This window comes from Hibiscus syriacus, unplaced genomic scaffold, assembly GCF_006381635.1.
Source record: "Hibiscus syriacus cultivar Baekdansim isolate YM2019G1 unplaced genomic scaffold, ASM638163v2 tig00110560_pilon, whole genome shotgun sequence".
In the NCBI taxonomy this organism is placed as follows: Eukaryota; Viridiplantae; Streptophyta; class Magnoliopsida; order Malvales; family Malvaceae; genus Hibiscus; species Hibiscus syriacus.
The window spans coordinates 476,370-498,973 of record NW_024062781.1 but is presented as its reverse complement, the minus strand read 5'-3'; the positions used below and the strand labels follow the sequence as shown (position 1 = coordinate 498,973).

The 22,604-nt window shown below is 35.3% G+C and overlaps 3 protein-coding genes and 1 pseudogene across 4 annotated transcripts; 1 reads left to right on the top strand and 3 right to left on the bottom strand.

Annotated features, from left to right (window-relative positions):
* Positions 1 to 342: 342 nt before the first annotated feature.
* Positions 343 to 2,683, bottom strand: LOC120132296 (acidic leucine-rich nuclear phosphoprotein 32 family member B-like). Of its 2 annotated transcripts, none has more exons than XM_039149081.1 (4): positions 2,522 to 2,683; positions 2,281 to 2,436; positions 1,126 to 1,184; positions 343 to 1,031 (listed from the first exon to the last, which is right to left on the bottom strand). In XM_039149081.1, exons 2-4 carry the CDS (start codon positions 2,398 to 2,400, stop codon positions 692 to 694), a joined length of 519 nt encoding a protein of 172 aa, XP_039005012.1. In that variant the 5' UTR covers positions 2,401 to 2,436; positions 2,522 to 2,683; the 3' UTR covers positions 343 to 691. The 2 variants fall into 2 exon arrangements, with proteins under 2 accessions (XP_039005012.1, XP_039005013.1); XM_039149082.1 differs by having other exon boundaries at positions 2,281 to 2,432.
* Positions 2,684 to 7,805: 5,122 nt separating this feature from the next.
* On the top strand, positions 7,806 to 8,576 carry LOC120132279. Its single transcript, XM_039149072.1, has one exon. It carries the CDS (start codon positions 7,806 to 7,808, stop codon positions 8,574 to 8,576), a length of 771 nt encoding a protein of 256 aa, XP_039005003.1.
* A 3,386-nt stretch (positions 8,577 to 11,962) lies between these two features.
* On the bottom strand, positions 11,963 to 12,988 carry LOC120132336. The gene has a single exon (XM_039149118.1). The coding sequence runs from the start codon at positions 12,862 to 12,864 to the stop codon at positions 12,247 to 12,249; it is 618 nt and encodes a 205-aa protein (XP_039005049.1). The 5' UTR covers positions 12,865 to 12,988; the 3' UTR covers positions 11,963 to 12,246.
* Positions 12,989 to 18,006: 5,018 nt separating this feature from the next.
* Positions 18,007 to 18,782, bottom strand: LOC120132278 (annotated as a pseudogene).
* Between the last annotated feature and the right edge of the window lie 3,822 nt (positions 18,783 to 22,604).

The window sequence follows — 22,604 nt, the reverse complement described above, 5'->3', positions numbered from 1 at the left end:
AGGTAACGTATTGGTCGCATATTGTACTCGAAATTTTCAGTTCTCATTTTTGTTAAGATGCTTATTAAAGTTGGCAATCAGTCCTATCTTTGAAAAACATAATGCTTATGACATTCTTACCTTCTCTTCTCTTCCGGACACCGATACACTTCATACTTTACGGATTAACTTAAGCCAATATATGTGTTGGTTTCTTCTCCCACGTATTCAAAGCAACAAGTTTGCTTTGCCGGAAATTGACTTGAAATTATGAGGTAACTTGTAGTAAGTCAATTACAACCAACTGAATGAATTACATGGAAAAGAAACAGTGGGAAAGCCAAATCTTGTGCAATACCAGCATGTTAAATAACGCTAACTTGACATAATTGAATAAACTTCAGTTTCCACCTTACAATTGATTGCTTGATCAAACGCTACCGGGATACTACAAAAGCCCACAACCTAATCAAGCCGATACGAAGTTCTCCTAAACAAATAGGACCCGGCAGTTAGTTCAAGATACAATGAGATGCATCATAATCACCTGTAACATGACTACATGACAAATGCCGTAAATAAAATTCGTTTGGAATGGTGAATTTTCTACTCTTAAGTAAACAAACAAACTGAATTCTCCCTCCCTAAAATTTCCTCACCCAGAGGAAAAAAAGCAGGAGATAGTAGAATATCTGAAGGTTAATGATCAGTTTCATTTCCTCTTCTTCGATGGCGGCTGAGGAACTTCATCATCCTCATCTTCTTCTTCGTCCTCTACTTCATCCTCATCGTCGTCGTCCTTGTCGTCATCGTCCCCGTCATCATCCTCGTCTTCGTCATCCTCTTGACCGCTCCCTCCATTCCCATTGGCTTCAGGCTCATCCTTGGGATCCCCTTCTTCACTTTCTTCCGCTGAGAAATCCTCATCATCACCATCATCATCTTGATCATCTACATTGTCCTCTTCATCTTCGTCATCATCCTCTGTATCACTGCCATCTTTGTTTTCTGGGCCAGGATGTTCCCTTCTTAGAAGTTCATCAAATGGAAACCTGAAAAAGAAGTCAATCCCACTAGCTCTCAGATTTCCACATCAATGATTGATGGGTGGTAAATTAAGATGAAAAAGAAAAGGAATTCCATTACCTCTGATCTACTGCAGTCAAATTAAGTGATGCATTCATATCATTCAGCACCGATCCCGTCTGCAACATCTTAAATCATGTCAGAAAGTATCCTGAGCAAAATGCTATAATAATAAGTAAATAAATGATGTAAGCTTCTCATATGCAACAAGTTTCTATGCACATTTAAAAATGTTACAGAGCAACAGAAATAAGTTTTTGCATCAATTCAGGTCGACATTATATGGATATACCACCCAAAACATAATCAAAAGATCAGAGGAAAATGGTCCGCAGACATGGAGGTGGAACTGTAACCAACTCAGTATGCGATTATTTACAAGCCAACGTTTTTTAAGTACTGAAATGTTAACAACTTATTCAAATGATTAAAATAATCAGTTTCATCATCAAACAAAGATGATCCAGACTTCCCAAATTAAGTAATAAGTAACCTTGATAATTAGAAGTGATATAGAAGGATTCAGGTGTCTTGTGTAGAATCTAACTAAAAACAAAAAGTAGTAGGTCCCCACAGGCAGCAATTTAAAGAATCTATAGCCATCACTGGATGTTGAAGAAGATGGTAATGTTAAATTGCAGGCAACAAAACAAAAAACCGCATACTATTTTCTATTAGCAAGAAGATCATATTAATTATTATAACAAAGCTTAATCTAAACTTATTATAGGAAAAAAACCATTTTCAGGAAAGTACAAGTTTCAGTCATCAAAAAGCTACTAAAACGTAATGAACTTAATTAAAAGAGAAAACAAAAGGTGCAAACAAGTGTAATCTTCCACAAACGCCTATTCTAAAGATAAGAGGAAAACTTATGACCCCCAAGAGGCGGCCCACACAATTTCAATCGCTGAAAGTAAAGCTTGCCCTTAACAACAACAACAACCATGTACAAATTAATAACAGAAAATGTAGTAATTCTAACACTCTAGTATCTAAAAAACCTACCTGAAGACAAGAAGAGAGTAAAGTCAACTACCAAATTCAGTAAATAGGGTGGGTGTGGGGGAAGAACAAAATACAAGCAGCATAACCTTAAAAACAAACAAATGTAATGTTTTTGGGGAAAAACCCAAAAAGTAGAACATAGCAAATGAAGCAAACAACACGAGTTTCAAACTAGGGAAATCTCTACAAAGAAGAGAGTAAATATACCAGCATGAGAAGGCAAGCAAGAGACTTTACAGCCAGAACTAAAGTCTCGGCCAACAAAGCTTCCATTACAGAGCATACCCAAATGCTCTTTTCAACGGGACTGAAACTACCCACCTCCATTGCTGCCTTAACTATGCTAAAGCAGAAGCACACTTCCTAAAGGAAAAATATTGAAATCAGTTAACCAAAAGCAAAAGACGTTGGAAAAATAGTGAAGATGTAGAGAAGGAGAGATAAAGACCTAAGCAGAGCAGTTTCTGGATCTGGGTTAGGGTTCGGTTAGGGTAAATCCTAGGGTTCGGTCCGGATTAGGGTTTCTGGTTTCCAAAAAAAATGATATTTACCAAGGTTGATTTTTGCGACTTCCAAGAAGGATGAAAAAGAAATGATTTGGATGAGAACAGGTAAGTGAAGTGGAAGGAGAAGAAATGGGTTTGGAAATAGTGTATTTGACTTGACGCAATTCTGGTGAAATTCAAATTGTTTTTCCTCGAGGTTCGGAATTCCACATATGAAAGCCTACCGTAATTATTAATTAATGATAATAAATACAAGGATAACTATTTTAAATACCACCAATATTTAAGCGCTAACTCATTTATACCATAATCGTTTTAATTTTATCAATTTTAGCACTAACGTTTATTTTAAATGCAATTATAACACTTCGTTGTTAATAATTTAACGGCACGATGATTGGGCAACGGCATGTCGTTACATCGTTAAGGTGGATGCCTCATCTAAATGACGTCGATTTTGAAGTTTATATTTTAATGCTCAAAATACCCAAAATGACATCGTCTTGCTTAAACCCTAATTTTCCTAGAGACTATACTCAAATTTTCCCATTATTTTTTCTCTCCTTCCTCCATCTTCATCTGCATCTCCTTTTCCATGGTTTTCTTGGCAACCAAATGATCACCGTCCGACAGCGACGCCTTTGTTCATTGCTAAATCAGAGAACTTTTCCTCAAAGGAGGGTCTTCGTAAAATCGACCATCGACTTCATCAATCGAAAGATGAAGTCTGCATTTTCTGTTTGCAGCGATGAACACTTGCGAGATGCTGGTGAAAACACTTCCTCCATGCTTTATATATACACAAAAAATATCGGTTCAATGAATAACAAAACAACGGCGACGACAGAGCAAAGCATTGGGATCCCAAGCACTAAAGCCCAGCTAATATCATTTTGGTTATAAACCACAGTAGGTTGAGCGATCATCAAGACAACCATTTGAGTGTTTTGAGCAATCATCAAGATGACAGTTTGAGTGGTGTAGTATAAATTGTGAAAACTCTTGTTTTCTTTTCACCATTCTTCGGTCGTCAAATCAAATTGATCGATGGCGAAGGGAACACAACAAAGTTTGATTCCGTTGTTTTTCGATGGATAAACAGAATATTCTGATAATCAAAATGACGAGTTAGGCATTGTTGTAGGGTATGCATTGGCCGAGTTGTAGTTTCTCGTTAGTACACGATGGAGGGTGCAGCAGTGGAAGTAAAGCCGTCAATCGTGATTATCATTCCCTATCGATCAGTGGTTGAAATCACATGTTATTGATTATGTTCTGATAGTATATTTGAAATCTAGTTAAACATGCATGACATTACGAGGATATATATATATATATATACCACGATCATTGACAATGACCTGAGAATAATTGTCCAAATTTTGCCGATGAATGCATCAAAATTTGCCCCAATCGTATCATTTAAATTAAAACCACTCAAAGAAAGTCTTCAATGATAGAAACAGGTAAATGATTGCAGTGCAGTGAAAGTGGAAGGTTACGACCTACATGAAAACCATACTTTTTTTTTGTTACTTTATTTCTCTAGAAAATTTCAATTATTTTTAACAAAATATTAGTTCAATTTAATAAACTAAAACATTTAAATTTAGGTTGAAGTTCTAACAAATTAATTCATAAACTCGCAGGTTTTTTTAGCAGCACCTGAAGAGCATTCTATATCCAACTCCTCCAGGCTCCAAGTTGCTCAAGCCATCTAATTCCGAGAAGATTTAGAAATGGTAATAAAATTCAGTTGGTTTAATTTTGTCTCCAAACCTTGTATTCTTTGGGAATTTGAAATTTAGTCCATTTGCTTTTAAAATCTCAAAGAGTAAAAAAAGAGTGTATAATTAAGAGAAAGGGAATAATATCTATCGGTCCATTCCATTCAAAACCTCAAAAAGACAATATGCTACTGTTGAAGAAATTGTCTTCCAAATGAAGCACTTCCATATTCGTCGAACTTAGTTCTGCCACATTATTACCGAGTACAGTTGGTAAATTTATTGCTTCACATTTCATCTAATTATAAGCTAGTATTAAACAAAAATATTTCATATTTGAAAATTTATGGATCAATTAATTTTTTATTTTAAAAAATACAATTAATTAATCATTTTAATTCCAATTATTATCTATCAAACTAAAGATCAGTAAGTTTGTCGATCTGACAGCATTTGATTGGTTAAATATATAATTTTACTTAAAATTTATTTAAAGCTAATAATTTACTTTTTCTTTCTCAAGTTGTGAATTATCCTTATTATATAATATAAAGTACTTACTTTGATTGGTATGATCGCTATTATAATAATAAAAAACATATTTATAAGCATAATTATTAAAAATAATTGTGTTCCGGTAATCTTTTTCTCATCAATAAACTAAGGACCAATCAGAACTGATTTATTATCTTTGACAACAATAAAATTAAATCATCAGTATAATAAGTGACAAAACTTGGTTTAAATATTTGGACTAAATAGATACTCTCGTTAGGATTTAACAACATAAATAGGTTGTTTTTTAGATTTAAATCAAGGATCTCTTAACTCCACGATGAATTAGAAAAGATGATTTATGTCAATAAAGCAACAATTTAATCAAAATGTGAAAGGTTAATAGAATTAAATATACATTAAATGCGAAAGTACATAGACAAACTTCCATTAGATTATTGGTTAACCATATTACACATGTTATGATGAGTCACCACTGATTGGACATAAAATAAAATAAATTAAATAATTAAAATTAATAATTGCAATCATGACCAAATTAAGTTAAATTATGACCAAATTAAAAGAATGTATAAATATCAAGGATCAAATGTATAATTATACCAGTAAAATCATGCAGTTGCGACGGCAAGTTATTTCCTAAATCGTTCCAAATAAATTCAAAGTCTCTAAATAATTCAGTTTAGATAGCATCTTAAAACCTGCAATCAGATACGAAAGCTCACAACAACAACAAAAAGGATTTAGAAGCATTAGTATGGTAAGTGACAAAACTTGTTTGAACTAAGATTGCACTTATCGATTCTGAAATACTATCATTAAAACGATTGTAATTGAGCCAAGGATCCCTCCATGGCGTTTAACTTCACTACTTTCCGAGCTTAAACATAATTCATAAAGTATACAAATTAAAATATTAAATACACTCGGATTATATATCCAATTAGAAACGTTGGGTACAACTTGTGATGTTAATTCATTGTAGCTTTTGCAACGAAGTTTCGTTCGATGGTGGAAATATAAATGTTATTATGGGGACAGTTCACCGTTGTTGTGTTACTTGTGTACACTTTATAAAAAAATTAAAATAATATTCAAAGTTTTAAAAATAAAAAAAAAATCCCATAAATTTATTAAATATATAAAAACCGTATAGTACTCATAAAATTTCTTAGGGAAAACTCTAAAATACACTAGGTTTTGTAAAAATTGCCGACATTCCTATAGCCAAAAGGTAGGGAGGGCAGAAGAGAGCAGTCAAAACGCTGAATCCAATGCATTTTACCATATCAATCCAAGGAAGATCAATTTGGGAACCTGAAATTTGGAAATGATATCAAAATAGTCAAAAACACTACAACTTTTCATATTGTATATGATATAATTCAGTGCACCCACACAACTTTATAAATAAAGCACAGACAAAAGACATGACCTTGTTAGTTCTTACTTCTTACCTGCCTGATTCTGACTTTTCGATCTTTTGTTGTAGTAAAGCAACCCCATGAGGTCAAGCAGTGAATTTGATGACTTTGGAACCAAAATATCATAACCAAACTTTGAATTTGATGAATTCGTACAGAATGGTTGTGGGGTTTACAGGTCACATAAAGGCCTCCATTTTCAAACCTCAATCTTGACTTTTAGGCCCTTTTCACCGGCTTTCACACACCTTGCTACCCACCAAGAATAGTGTTTACTAATCATGGATCGGGTTCAAACCAAAATCTAAGCCCTTTTAATATCTCATCAAACTCAAAATTTGATCTAAATTTTTAGGTAAAAACTTGCACCCACACTCAAATAATTTTTTTTGGTATTTAGGGAATTTAAACGGCATCGAATCGACGCTTACTTTGTTAGGGTTTCTACACCATCTGCCTTCAGCAGAGGAATGAAATCTCGTGGAGGATCTCTCAACTCGTAGACTCCATTTTCCATTCCGATTTTCATTCTCGCTAATTTGTTCGCACATCCGTTGCCCTCTCTCCATCTATGGCGAATTTTAACTACCCATTCTTCATTTCTTAATGCGATGCATTTCCTAACTATTTTTTTTTGGGTGCAGGTCCTCTGGGATTTCATTCGGATTAACTTTATTTTAAGCTTTAATCTAATCTAAACTTAAAAAGTTCGACCCGATAGGATCTAAAACATTATGATTACTGTGGATGATTGTCTAACATTTTCGGTATGCTTGTGATGGGCCATGTTTAATCCACCCTTCCCTACCACGGTGAAGACAAAAAGTGGGAACAGTCAGCCCACGCCAGTCCCTTTTGTCAATGCCATGAGCTTGATGCCGATACGCAAGTAACGCAATGGGCAGCACACTTTTCTGACATTTCTCAACACAAATATTGGTTACACCTAGAAACAATTAATGCTCCTATATACACCTTTCCAATGAAATGGATATATGCATTCTCATTCCACTAACCGCGTATGAATTTAACCTTTTGCTATGACATTTACATGAAAAAAAGATAAGGCTGATGAAATGAGTAACTGTCAACCATATATGCAAAATCGGAATGTGATAATTTTTTGGTTTTTATCGGAAGATGTTGTCGATAGCTTACTCATAGCAAGCACATGCACCCATAGTGCAGCCCAAAGTAAAGGACAAGAGTTGATGAAATCATATGATAATAGGGGTGGGTATATTCCACAGTTTCGCTTTCAACTACTATCCAATTTTCAATTACATCGGAAACAGATATGTTCACCCTCCCCTACACATGCACCCACCACATTTACTTACTCTTCACCTTATTATTTGTTAGGGGGATGTTATTATTGGTTAATTTTAGAATCGAACAACTACGTTTACAGAGTATGCAATACTACTTTGTAATCACCCGATATTCAGATAAAAAAAACCTCAAAGGCATGGGCCATTTGTCACATGCAACCATCTTCTAGCAATATATAAACCACCCATATTTTGAGAATCCTATGGTTTGAGGCAAGTACTAGAGCAATGGACTGGAACTCTTGGTTATCAAAAACTGCACTTGAGCCCTCACTCGTGTATGAGTATGGCCTTGCCTTTTCTTGCAACGAGATCGAACAGGAGGACTTGGCGTACTTCAATCATCAGTTTCTTCAGAGCATGGGAATTTCAGTTGCTAAGCATAGGCTGGAGATTCTCAAGCTCGCTAGGAAGGAAACCGGAGAAGCCCCTAACAGCCTGGCCAAGCTCATTTTGGCAATCAACAAAAGTACAAGAAAGTGCTTCAACAAGTACGTTAACAAGTTGGTTCATCACGAGGACAACTCGATTAAGCCGTTGCCGGAGCCGGTTCGTCATCAAGATCAGTGGAGAGTAGCGCTGACGTTGTCACGGAAGGGCAAGAACGAGAAGGAGGTGATGAAGATAGTGCAGCCGGTGGTGAGCAGCAGGAAGGTAGCAAAATCTGGTCCCTTGGATTACAGAGGACAAGAGAAGTTGCTTGTCCTTCCTAGGAGCTTGAAACTATCAGGCCCCCTTGATAGAAGAATGCAGGAGAAAATGGTGTTCAATTATAGGAGCCCCATAACTTCTGGTCCAGCAGATGTCTCAATAGCAGCACAAGAGAGGTTGATGCTCACAAATGGGCGTAGGAGCCCAAAACTGTCTGGACCTCTTCATTACGCAAGAACACCAAGCCCAAAGCTTCAGGGTGATCATTACAACAAGGAAAAAGCAGGCCAGGACTATGATGATCAAACATTATGGGCAGAACTGTTTCAGAACATGAAACCCACTTGATCACGTCTGAGGAATCTTTCTTACCTTTGGCCTTGCATATAAGGTTAGCAGCATTGAACAGATTGTATCCTTTTTGGGCTCAGGTGACCTAAAGTTTCTAAACATATATATCCTTTAAGATTTATGGTTTGTTAGGATCTTCTTGCTCTGTAAAACCCTTCATATCGGCAACTTTCATGCTTTGTAATGAAAAAAAAAATCTGTGGTGTGAGCTTTCCCAGAATTTTTTGGCCATGTATGCAAATTCATGCATCTTTTTGTTGAAGTGATTGATCTTCTTCAATATTGCAAAGATGTTAATTTTCACACTAAATGCTGCTAGAGAGAATTGTTTTGAGAATTCAATGATTTTGATCCTGCATTTCAATGCGGTCGATATGGCTTTACTCACTCTCTTAACAAGAGCTAGCTACCGTATTGAATACCAGCCAGCCTTGTTCAATTTCTCTCTAAATATTGAATCCCACAATATCTAAGGTTTTTTGAAGTTGTTGTCTACAATACAAAGGAATTTAACTCAGCTGCTGAGAATTAGAGCAAGGGTTTTAAGAATCCTAGAGTGCAACAACACATGAAAGCATAAATTTAGAGTTTAAGCGCAGCAAAATGGAGAAACTTTTTCTTAAAGCAAAAGAGGTCTTCATTATACCCCCTCGGAATTTGATTTAACTTTGAAAATCCTTTTTGCTTCAAATTATTACAGCTTCCTGTTCACTAAAGAAGAAGGTTGATGAAGCATTTATTTTATTCTTAAAATCGTATAATTTCTTTTCAATCCCTTCAGAAGTGTAAGATTATAATTCAGTACAATAAGAACCTGTACTCTGACTCCTAAATCAAAAAGATAATTTTTTTTATTGAAAAGGAATTTATTACCAGGTGTCTCATTAAAAACCACCTCTTAAGAGGAAAAGAGTAGACATATTAATAAGAGACAACATAGAACAAAATCAAAGATCCAACAAAAACAAATACAACCAACACCCAAAACTACACCACCATAAAAACTACCTCTCACCTATTCTCCTCGGTTAGCATGTCAATTAAATCCTCAAGGGGCGATAGACACATTTGAGTTTCAATTACATCAGAACCAGTACTCCTCGCCAGGCTATACGATTACCTTCTCTTAAAATATGATTGCAACGAACCTCCCATTAGCGATCCATTAACACATACATGTGCTCCAATATAGTTAAGGAAACATTTCCCACCCTTCTTTCCCGAAGTCATCGGATAGTCTTTAGGCTATCAGTCCCAACAATAATTGTTCTCATTCCCATCTTCCAGACGCAATGTAAATCAACATATATATTCCACAATTCCGCTTTCAACACTGAGCAAATGCTATGAAATTTCTTAAGCCCAACTGTCACGCTCTCTCGTGATCACGATGCCATGCCATTGCTCGTTATTGGCAAAGATCAATTTTTAAATTCGAGTTGCTGCTTTTATACGCTCTTATCCATTCCCAAACACCGCTATGGCGTCATTCCCTACCCGGCCGGTTCTAGTCAGGAGAAAAATCACATTTTGACAAGGATACGAACAACTAGTTTCCCAATCAGTAGTAGACAGTGGGCCTGTCCGAAATTCCAATTGATGAAATCTACACATCACTATGATGTTTTGCTGGTTTCAACATCACATTGAAAAACAATATATAACATAAGATATACACTAGACTTAATCACAAAGAGACAAAACATGAACTATTGTTTTTCTAGATTAAAAGAAATCTCAAATCCGCTCTTATCCTTTGAAAAAAGAAACAAACGGGGTGAGTCAGGTATCATTCAGCAACGCACCCACATGGTTGGCTCATACGCATGGAATTGTCCTGACCCTCAAAACGGAATGCAATAAAATAATAATGAAGTGTTTTTCCCCACTTAGATGGAAGGGGGACATTGGGTGATACAGATTTCTTAAGAAAATCGATCTCTTTTTGGCTTTGGGCATGCAGGAGAATCTGACAGATAATGCGGTGATATGAAATGAATCGAACGGTCCCGAATGCTAGTTGCTATGCGAACCGATTTATCTCGATCTTTCTATCGTTTCGCCCTTTCACGATTTCAAAGCTCGCCAGTTCTCTGGACCCATTTGGGCGCCACCAATATAATGACAATAAAGTGGAGGGGTGGTTTCCCTGTTTCATGTACTTAATTCTTTTCAAACCTTTTTTTTCGACGTATTATTATTGCCACTAATTTTATACAAACTTATAGAAAACGAGTTTGATTTTTTTTTTTTGAAAAAAAAATCAACTAAAGCTCAAATAAGAAGTTTTCCAGGTTGAATCAACTTCAATTACGGAGATTTTGGTTTGAAGATATTTCGGGATTAATATAGAATGTGATACCAAAAGATTATATTTATTAAAACAAAAATATAAAGAAACTGATATCGGATTTAACTTTTTTAATTCAATTGTTTCTGTGGTCTGTTCAGTTCCTGTGGGCTATTAAGTTTCTGCTTAATCATCCCTTCCCAATTTCTGTGGTAGATTGAGTTACTGTGGGCTTATTCAGTTTCTGCTAAAGTCATGTCTTCTGAGTTTCTGTGGGCTTTACTATTGACTAGTTCTTATCCTAGTGGTAATTTTGCTTTTTAATGCTTGCTTAATTGCGACACAAAGGAGACACCCGGAAAAGTATTTATTATCATTATCCGACCCCCAATGTAAATATTGCTCAGCCTCGGGTACTCCTTTCTCATCTTCAAGGTTTTTTGGTATTTTTCTGTTAATAATGTCCCCTTATTTTCTAGCAAATTTGCAAAGGGTCCTCCATGCTCATGCTGTAATTCGAGTTTTTCTCGAGTTTCCATCGTTGAAATCAATGGATTTCATTTTAGTTCTCCAAAGTTCAGTTCGATCTTCTGCCACGTTCAGTTTATTGCATCCATTATGTTTTTTCCAAGTAAATCCCAAATTCTTAGTTACCGGAATCCAAGTAAAATCAAGATCTTTAAATAACGATCGGGACAAGTTCCAATGCCTGCAAAATCAAATGAAAAATATCAACATTAAATCAAAATAAAGTACTAGATTTCCGAAAACGAAATAATGTAAAGATTAATAAAAATAGAGAGATAGATGACAGAACGGTGAAGAAATTGGAAAAAAAAGAGTAATGAGAGGAGATAAAGATCAAACGGATGACGGTGCAGATTTTGCAAACTGGAAATTGAAAAGAAAAATGGATTAAGAAAATTTGCGCTGGGATGAAATGGTGCTTGGAGAGCAAAACGAATGAAATAAATAAAACTTAAAAACCAATCAAAACTGAGATCTGGGCTCAAACTTTTAGATTTTTAATTAAACCTAATTATAGTAGTTAGATTAGTTTTTCTGAGTGTTCTGATTTTTTTTGGTCCAAAACTTCCTCAAATTTGCCATTGACTGCAAATATATGTATTTACACTAATAAAGCATATGTAGTATACTGATCTGATTCTACGGTTTCTACACCCGGAGTACTAGTAACCAAATTTGTCACAGGTCCATGATCCCATTCCCAAGATCTCCAACATCATCGCCGGATTCCGACTCCACCGCAAACATTTGTGCCGCTGCTACAAAGCTCGACTTCCAATAACCGGAAAATATCAGAGACTTACCCAAAAACCTTGCAAAAAATTTGACATACCACAAAGGGAACCATCATTAATCATCGGCTTTAGACATCACGGAGAGCCGGCTTGGCCTAGGCTGAAAAGCTGCACGACGACGCTGCTGATGAGAGGATGGTCTAATCAACGCAGACAAAGCTCTCTTAACCAAATCTCCTTCAACTCCTCCAATTCTAACTAACGAGTTCGTCATAGCAGATCTACGCGCGTTAAGCCGATTACTAGGAGCATAACCGGACGCCGCGTGCCGATTATTGAAACTCTTATGAAGACTGCAACGGAAAGATCCAGGATGCGTCGTAGGAGAACACATACAAGTACGCTTTGGCTGCTTGCTCTGTAAATTCTTTAATGCATCGGTATTTCTACGGACAGCTGAAATCGAACGGTTCGGGGAAATCGGACGATTATCGAGCGAGAACCTCACGGACGGCGAAGATGAAGGGTGGTTATAGAGATTGACACGCATAGGAGAAACAGATCTTTGTTGATTAAAAAAAGTTGAAGAGCGTGAAGTGAAGCTTGAACTCGAATACGCAAAAGCCGAGGAAGAAGAAGTTGGAGACTGTGAAGCGTAGTGAGACCTGAACCGGCCGGCTGGTGAAAGTGATCGGAGAACCGGTCCAGTAGATTTTCTAGAAGATGCCGCCATTTATTTTAGTGCGTTGCAAGAAAGATATTGCGGGAAAAAAGAAAAACGAGAGACTTTTTTTCTTCTTCTAAATTTCTACAGAGCCGTGTTTGGCTGTTCAGTTCGGCAAACCTAGCTACGCTCCAGCTATCTATTTATAGGATGGGGGAGGGGTCTGTGATTCTGAAATTTCGCGATATTTTCGGAGTCGGGATTTTTAGTTCTTCTTTTTCGCAATTGTGCCTCTCAACTTTTGTTTATTTGTTTTTCATGCCGTGGCGGACTGCCCTTTGTTTTCTTATTTTTCCTTATTTTCACACTGATTTTTTTATATTTTGAATATGATGTTTTACTAAATTTAAAAAAATGTATGAGAATTACTTTTAATTTTGGAATGTTATCTTAACAAACTCACATAAGTTATAATTTTTTATTTATTTTATAAATTAGATAATGTTGTAATTTTCTATTTATGCCAAAAATATTTATACGATGTGCTGTGAATTTAGCGTCAATCTTGTAATAAGTAGGCCGGAAATGAAATTTTCATAACACAATTATGACATTTTTGAATTAGCATTTATACGAGTTTCTTCTTTTTTCCCTTTTTCTTTATTTGTGCCCTTAGTTAAACTTCCTTGCTATATAAGAAAGTTAATGCTACAGCTGGTATCATTTATTGAGTTTGAATGAAGCGATTTTAATCAATTTGAGATTAATTAAAATGCATTTGAAAGTTAATATTTAATATATTATTAATGAAATATTTTAGTTTATAAATATTATCATATATCCTACCCTTTTGAATTTTAAAATGTAACACTTTATTTTTAATTTATTTATTCTAAATTTTAAATTCAAAATCTTAATTCTTAATATTGATATCATCTATTCAACTTCATTTCTGTAGTTTTTCAACTTGAAGGTATGTTAGAAACGCCTAAAAATAAGTAAATAGGCTGCCGAAATAAGCAAAATAACAAACAAACAAAAAAACGCCACATGTGAATTTCTTGCTTTTATATGAATTTCCAATTCTAATAAAAAATTTATTAAAAATTTAAGGAAAAATGTCCAATGGCAAATAATTTGAGTTGAATTTTAAGGCGAGTGGAATTGTTTTGAAGTGGTCAACCATTATGACCAAACTTTTTTATTGAACTAATACGAACAAATTTTACTAGGGGTGTATTCGGTTTGATTCGGTTTGGGTTTTTATCAAAAATTGAACCGAACCGAAATAAAAGGGTTTTTAATATTTAAATCGAAACCGAAACTGAATAGTTAAAAAACCGAAAAAACCGAAACTGACTTTTTCGGTTCGGTTCGGTTTTTTTAATGGTTCGGGTTTTTCGGTTCGGTTCGGTTTATCGGTTTTTCAATAAAAAAAATCACTTGAAACTATAATTTTTTTTTTACAAAAAATGCCTATTCAGTTCAATATGGAACAAATGGGTTCCATATGAAAAACTCGAACCGAACCGAATCAAAAAATAAAGCCTTTAAACCGAACCAAAAACCGAACCGTTTAAAATCAAACCGAACCGAACCGAACCTTTTTACTTGATTCGTATCGATTTTTCGATTTTCTCGATTTCGTTGCTCAGCCCTAAATTTTACCACAAAAAGCACAATATTTAAATAAAAATTGATGATTTGATATTCGATATATTTTCATATGAATATCATATTTAAGAAAGTACTAGATTATTAATATAAAAATGGTAATAAATTAAGGAATGTAAAGGAAACGAGACGTTAATGTTTGAGGTGAAAAATAAGAAAACAGCACAGTGAAAGGATAGTGTGGGAGTGCTAACCACACATGGGGTTAGGTTTGGTTAACTGCCGTTTATCGGTTAAGAATGAGAGAACTGGTTTCGGGGTTTTCCAGTGGAAAGGGATAAAGCAACCAACGGTTTTTGGTAGAAGCTATGGGCTCTGCCTTTCGAGTCACAGTGTCTTATTAGTCCAATCTCATTATCACAATAGAATAGCCATCAATAGAAACACTGAAACAACAACAAAAAAAGCATCGGTGCCACTGCCCACTGCCACGTATGGAGTCCAGCTCTTTGACACCCCACCCTCTTTCCACTCTCCATCCAGCCTCGATCCCATCTCCTCTACAATGCCCATTTACTAATTTACCCTTTCCTTGTCCTTTCTTCTGCCTTCCTTTTTTTTTGTACAATATAATTTATTCTCTCCTTTTTGCTCAGTTCATATCCACATTCAACATGCATCTTGTATCCTTGACTCCGGTAGCTCCCACATCGGACTTCATGCTCCTCTCGTTTAATTTTTGAATCCATGTAAATGATTATCAAAGGGGACCAAATCAATCACGCGTGCTATTATTTAGGATTATTAGTATTATACATTATTCAAGACTAATGTTAACAAAAAATATACGATGCATTAATAATATATAAATTTGTATATTTAATATTAAGTATAAATGATTAATCAAAAAATTAAATATAAATCTATTTTTTTCTATTCCGTTCATGAATGTTGAGTGTAGGAACAACAAAAGCAGGGGATCCTGCTTAATTTTGCGTCACGCCTTCCTAAAATTAATGTTTCGGGAATTTTCAGATTTTCAATCACTGAATTAATTTCCAATTCAGAAGATTCTAAATTATTCTGAATAATTATGAAAGAGAGACACGTATTGTCTCCGTAACTGTTTACGAGAGACACGTAGTCTCCTGTTGAATGATATATTTTGTTAACGCTTGCCACGTTTAAAAATAAATTAGGAGTATGTATAATTATTAAATATTTATATATAATAATAATTCTATTTTTTTTTATTTTTTTCTTATAAAGGTGTTAAGCTTAAGCACAGCCAATGTTTGGTTTTTAATGCTTAATGTTGTTGTTCTCGCGGTTAAGTATCGGTAACCCGAATCAACTTACTTCAATGATTAAAGGAATTATTGTTATTCTTAAAAATTATGAATCCAAGTACCAATGACTGCAACTAGATAATTGAACGTTTAATATCAAATAATTGAAAAAATTTAAAGCATGTATTATTTTATAATTACTTTAACTTAATAAAAAGATATTAATATTTTAAGAATAATATGGGATATATGACCGAAAAAGATAATCCAATTCCAGATAATAAAATAAATAAGTTAACTAAATAGATTTCCGAATCTTTATTTTTCTTGGTTGCACTAAAGCAATGCCAAATGTTCCCAGCCAATTGACACTATCAACGATTATGGAAACAGATTCCAATTAGGTTAACCTCATTCACAACAATTAATTAAAATATTCCATCATGCAATTGTGTTTAGGATTAGGTCAAACGTGGCTTGTTATTCAATTATTATTTTTTGATTAATTCGATTTGAAATTTTTATTTATTGTACAATATAACTATTTATAAATAAAAATAATTAAAATCTTAATCAAATTCTATAGACAATTAGTTTGAGAAATTAATTAAACATGTGTTATGTTGATAACATAAATTATTATTATTATTTCGATTTATAGGGTTTTATCCTGACTAATTTGATTGACTTGTACCGTACATATTGTTTTAATGGGTGAGTCTCAGTGATAGATGCAAAGCATATGTGCCCACTCTGGAATCTGAATTTCTTTATATTAGTTATTGATTTAACTATCCGTGTCCATCTTGAAATTTTATTTATATCCACCTCATATGAAAATTTTCAATAATTAATGTGTGTCTACTATAAAAAAATATTTCTGGATCTACTATTGGTGAGTCACCCAACGGTTTTTTTTTTCATACACAAATCTTTAACTTGAAACTTACTTAAGTAATACCAAATTACATGCCACTTGAATTAGTTGTATTGATGAAAAATATTCTTATTTTGATTGGTATTAAATCTAATAATTGATTTTTTTATACATAAATATTTAACTTGAAACTTACTTAAAAAATAGATTTAAACCAATAACAAATTGGTCAGTGAGATGAGGCACTAGGTCTCTTAAGTAATGTCAGGGGTTCGAAACATAGCGTTTGCAAATGATCTAAATTGGGTTAGGAGGATCGTCCTCACCTCTACAATACCAAATCTGGATTAATTGATCAATATATCAGATATCAATAATTAATTAAAAAAATTATTTTAAAGGGAACAAGCTTTTCTTTCATTTGGACTTTTTCATTATTCAAAAGGTAATAAAAGTTTATACATTATTGGTAAATTTAATTAAAACACATATTAAATAAAAATAATAAATAAAAGACAAAAGTACACAAACCCTCTTGGTATGATGGACTTCATCTACTCTACTGTAATTTGAAAAACGTTTACTTATACCCCTAAGGTTTAATAAAAACATAATAACCAAATCAATTGATCTCAATCATCACGGGACTTAGTATTACCCCTTAAAATTTTAAATTCGTACATGGCATGTTTCATGTATTAAAATATTAATGATTAAAATATTAAAAGTTTTCGAACATATATCATCATTCTATTCACCTTAGATTAATTAAAAAAATATAAACCGATGCTCAACAAAGAATTAGAAGCCAAGTTTCCCAACCAAATTGGTGTTCCTTTTTTTTAAGGTTAAACAATGTTAATAGTATTTTTTATTTTTAGTATGATCGACTTTGATTACTAAATTTTTAATGAAGTGTTTAATCCCTAACGTTTCGGTCTGTTCGGTTTTAAGTATTTCATCCGTTAACTTCTGTTAACCCATGAGTTATAATTAAAATAATAATAAAAAAATAAAAAAATAATGTCTTCAAACGTTGACTCTTCTTCTTCTTCTCTCCCCCACAACCCATTCTCATCGACACCCTTCTTCTTCTTCTTCCACCCATTCCACCCACGTTCTCGGTCACCATATCCACCGAAACACGGTTCAAATTCATAAAGTCTATAATAACAAACGGAGCTCTGTCGGTAGCCACCCACGAGGTACCCTTGTAATTATGACCACCAAAATACACTCTAATCACCCACGACTCTTGTAAACAACACGCTACCGATAAGCTACTCTCTACTCTCCGGGAAGATAATAGTCGCAGGCTTCGGAATTGTCGCATCGAAAAACCGAAGGTTTTGAATCGACAAGCTGAGAAGATTATCATAGTCATGGTTGTGAATGTCGAAAGAAGCGGTGTAGTTGGTGATATTATTACGATTAAGTTACGATACACGATATCATTTCGACGGCGTTGAAGTCGCCATTAACGAAGCTGTTGTTAACTTTGGCTTTGAGTTCCAAAATCGCTTCTCTGCTGAAACTGAAAATTTTCTCCGATAACGGCTCGTTTTCGTTAAACGTAACTTTGGGCCCAACGTTGGGGACTTGTAAAATCGTTGGCTAAATCAACACCGATTTCCGCATATTCTTTCTATGCTCTTATCACTATCATCACTGATTCTTCTGCAAATTTCGCGAAACTATTGAAGAAGTTCCAGAACGACGTACCATCTGTCACCGCGAGGTTAGCCGAACAACCGATGAAGATACCTTCACCGAGCTCCGTGACTTGGACAACCATGATTTGTTTAAAATGGCCAATGTAATTCACCGTCTTGTCGAAACAGAATAACCCCTTCACAAACTGTGGAGTGGACCAATGGCGTCACGGATGAACGAATTTTTACATGTTGCAAGGTGGAATTCAATGCCGGCGTCATTGCAGGTGATGTAAATGTAACCTTTTCCGACAGTGTAAAGACGGTCGACGAGGGGAGGGAAGAACGATGGCGTTTTGGAGAGGGATTGTTTGAGGAGAGAAACTAGTGAATTGGTGGGAATCGAAGGGTGAGTAAAGAGGCAATTTTTCTGTATGTATTGACAAGACAACATGGGGAGATCAAAAACTGAAAGCTTGAGATCTTCCAGGTTTGATTTTTGGTCTGGGAAAATCATGATTTTTGAAACCAAAGTCACACTGGAGAAGAAGGCATGGTTTTTTTGGAAGACCAAGTCAAATAGTTAGGGGTGAAACGAATGTACACTTTCTGCTAAGTATTTGAGCAGTTAAACTTGAAACAAAGTAAACTACTGTCGGTAGGTTTTCAGTGAGAGTCGCCGCCGGAGAAATGAAGGGGGGGGGGAGAGAGAACATCAGAAAGAGTGAGAAGAAGAAGAAGAACATGAATTTTACACATTGATTTTTTGGATTTATTTTTATTTTTCAATTGCCAACCCAATATTCTAGTAATTATCGAGGGACTTAAATCAAACATATCAATAACATAATGAATTAAACATATTTAATTAAAAAATTGATGATCAAAGTCAATCAAACTAAAAATAAATGGACTATTAGTGTAGTTTACCTTTTTTTCTTAAAATACTCTCGAAATCATCGGTAAATGGAATCTACTCCCTCCCTTCGTATTTGAGTTGAATTTCAAACTTGTTGGTATTTAATAAATATATGTCCATGGAGAAAATGACTTTTGACCTATTATAATTAAATTAATGAAGTAAATATTGAGTTTTATTAGAAATGTTTGTAAAGGAAAGTGCCAACACCATGCAACTAACAGGCCGCAGTTTCCAACTAGCCACCCACGATTAGGGATGGCAACTCAACCCGAATCCGACGGGTCCGATTCGACCCGACCCGACCGGGTCAGATTTTTTTAAAAAAAATTCGGGTTCGGGTCGGGTCGGGTTTAGGATAAAAAATCCGACCCGACCCGACCCGAAATATATATATAATTTTATCTTATATATTTAGGGATAATTACAATAATATCCCTCCATATATAATTTTTTTCAATTAAGTCACTATTTTCATTGAATTAATTTTTTTTTATTATTTCGGGTCGGGTCGGATCGGGTAAAACATTAATTTTGTCGGGTCGGGTCGGGTCATGGGTGGAGAACCCTTTCTTCTCGAGTCGGGTCCCTGACCCGACCCATTGCCATCCCTACCCACGATGGACTCAAAATTTTCCCTCCAAATTAAACAATTAATGTTATCAATTAAACAAAGTAACCATTTTCCACAGTAGTAGCCCGCCACAGGCCAACAAAATCTTGGGTCAACCATTTTTAAAATACTTTTTTATTCATATTCATCTATAAAATTAAATTATACATACAAAATGAATTGGACAGCTTTGGACTTTGGAGATAACTTAATCGATTGTTCACTATTCCATAAAACGAAAATGAAAGAATAGTGTGGTGTTCAACAGAGATGCCCTTTACCTATTACATAATGCTTTTATATTAGACTGATTTGATTTTCAGTTGTGACAGATCTAGAAATTTAAAAATGTATTCTAAAATTTTAATTTTAATTTCTTAAAAACAATGAATATGCAAAATTTTATTTTTTTCCTTTTTTTTTCTTAACACATTAAGTAAAATTTAATCATTTTTTTAAAAATAATGGGATACACTTGGCCCTTACCAGAACTTAATGCATCCCTGCTTTCAGTACAAATACTCGCTTCTTATATTAAGCATTCATAATTTTTCCGAATAAATTTCGTATCGTATCGTATCGTATCGTGTAGTATGGGTAAATAAGAGAGTTGTGGTTCGAGGCAAAAGCCTTGATGACCTCAACTTGCAACACAGACATATCAGCCAACCAGGCGAAATTCGGGGTTTGAAAATTCCATATTCAAAAGAACACATTAAACGAAACAAATGGAGGGGTGTGATTGATTCCTTCTCCACGTGGTGTGGAAGCCCACAAGTTTGGAAGCATTAGGAGAACAACGGTTTCTTCTTTTATATTTTCTTGGGGTCAAATCTCAACCTTTTGCTTTTTGAATTTTTGAGCTTCGAGTTTTGACTTTTGACTTTTGACTTTTGACCTCTTTAGGCACAAGGTTTCTTACCCGGTTGGCACAGCCCGGGGCATCACTAAATCATCGAAATTTGATTATGCCTCTCTTCTTTTGCCATATTGACATTCGACCACCTGTCGTGTGCTTTGAATTTTTAATATTAAAAACTAAAAGGTCTATTCAAATAATTGGTGCATTTTGTTGTTTGTCACGCTCACAGAGACTCCAACTCGAAAACGTGCGGTTGTCACGCCCTTAGACCTCCGAAACGTGCGGCCTTAGATACTCAATGACGATACATGGTCTGTTTTGCGCTTAAGTAAGCCTTACGCCACGCCTTAAGAGCACACTATCTCGACAACGGCTGGCACGAAGTCCTCAAGACTTCAAAAGGACGTGGAAGCTTTAACCCAATGGGGCCGCTAAGGCCACCAAAGTAGAACACTCGTGCGGAAGCATAAACACCATGGGGGCTACACTTAGTCACCTAAAGAGGCAACAAACACCAAAAGAATAAAGAACAACTCAGAACAACTAAAAGGAGACACTAGAACTTAGAGCAAATGCTTCAGAGTTTTTATATAATTTTTTTCAAAGTGAGAGTAAAATAATGATTCTGAATTATACAAATGAGGATGAGAGACTCTATTTATAGTTGAGTTCCCTCATAATCAATGGCTATGATCGATTTACACCAATGGCCCAGATCGAATACAATCTCCTAAATCCCCCAAATCAAGGAATTGTATCTACAAGATATTCTCTTAACTAAGGAAATTCAATCTCATTTTACCTAGTTACATCAATTAGTAGGATTCTTTCCTTCGATAAGTGTTCACGTTGGATATGGTAAGAATCCTCCACAATCTCTATTAATTTGTTGTCTCTTGACATAATTACCAACCTTCCACGATCATCTTCACTTTCCATGTTTGCACGGCCAATGTGAATAGACTTTATAGTATTATCCAAGTGATGGGCCAAGTCTGGTGGTCTTGGCAAGCCCGATTCCCTAATTCCAACCTTTTTTGTCAGACTAATGCGCCAATGTCTTGGACCTTATTACGCGGCCCGTGATATTCTCCCCTACTGAACTTGGCGACGCCTTTGTCGCTGCACTCAATTCATTTTGGGCTCCTTCACCTTCGGTACTTCCTAACGCTTTTGCTCCTTGTGGCCATGTAACTCCATGACATTTACGCCGTTTCTCGCATCAACTTGTTTGCTTGACACCTTAACTCACTCATGTCCCCCATAAGGTCTTGGCCTACCATATTGACTGCTAGCTTCGATTATTGCCTCCACTTGATGTTGTGGGCTAAAATGCCCTCAAGTACATCTTCACTGTAGAAGCATACTCCTACAAAACTCAATTTGCCTCGCCTTGGATTCCCTCGTCCTCACGGAAAAGTCTTGGACATTCTCACAACATTGATAACCGGGTAAACTCTCAAACTCATCAACAACTTCGATTTTAGAACTTTGAAATAACCCTCCCAATTTTTGTTTCCTCTACAAAAAAGGTTAGGTCTTACCCGAGCTACACCCACTGAACATGGCAAATCAGTTTCAAAAACACAAGGATTGTGTTCAATATGTTCTTTCCCCTCTATGTTGGCATTTACTATAAAATGTGGCAACACTTCTTCCTCCATGAAGTCTTTCACCCTATGCATCAAACTCCCTTCATTGAAGTTATTTGCTCCATTGTGCCTCGACCCTTCTCCCTTGAAGTTCGATGGCACTCAATGTATCTGTCTCTCTAACTCGAAGTTCGATGCTCTCTTTTGGTATTAGTTCTCCTTTTACGAAGTTTCATACCCCTTCGTGCTTCAACCCTTCTCAGTCCAAGTTTGTCGCCTATCCTTACGTTGCTACTTCCTACTTGAAGTCTTTCTCTTAACTCCCACCTTGCCCATGGGTGGTCTCTTCACGGTTGTTTTGTCCCTTGAAAACTTTACCCCTTTCGACACT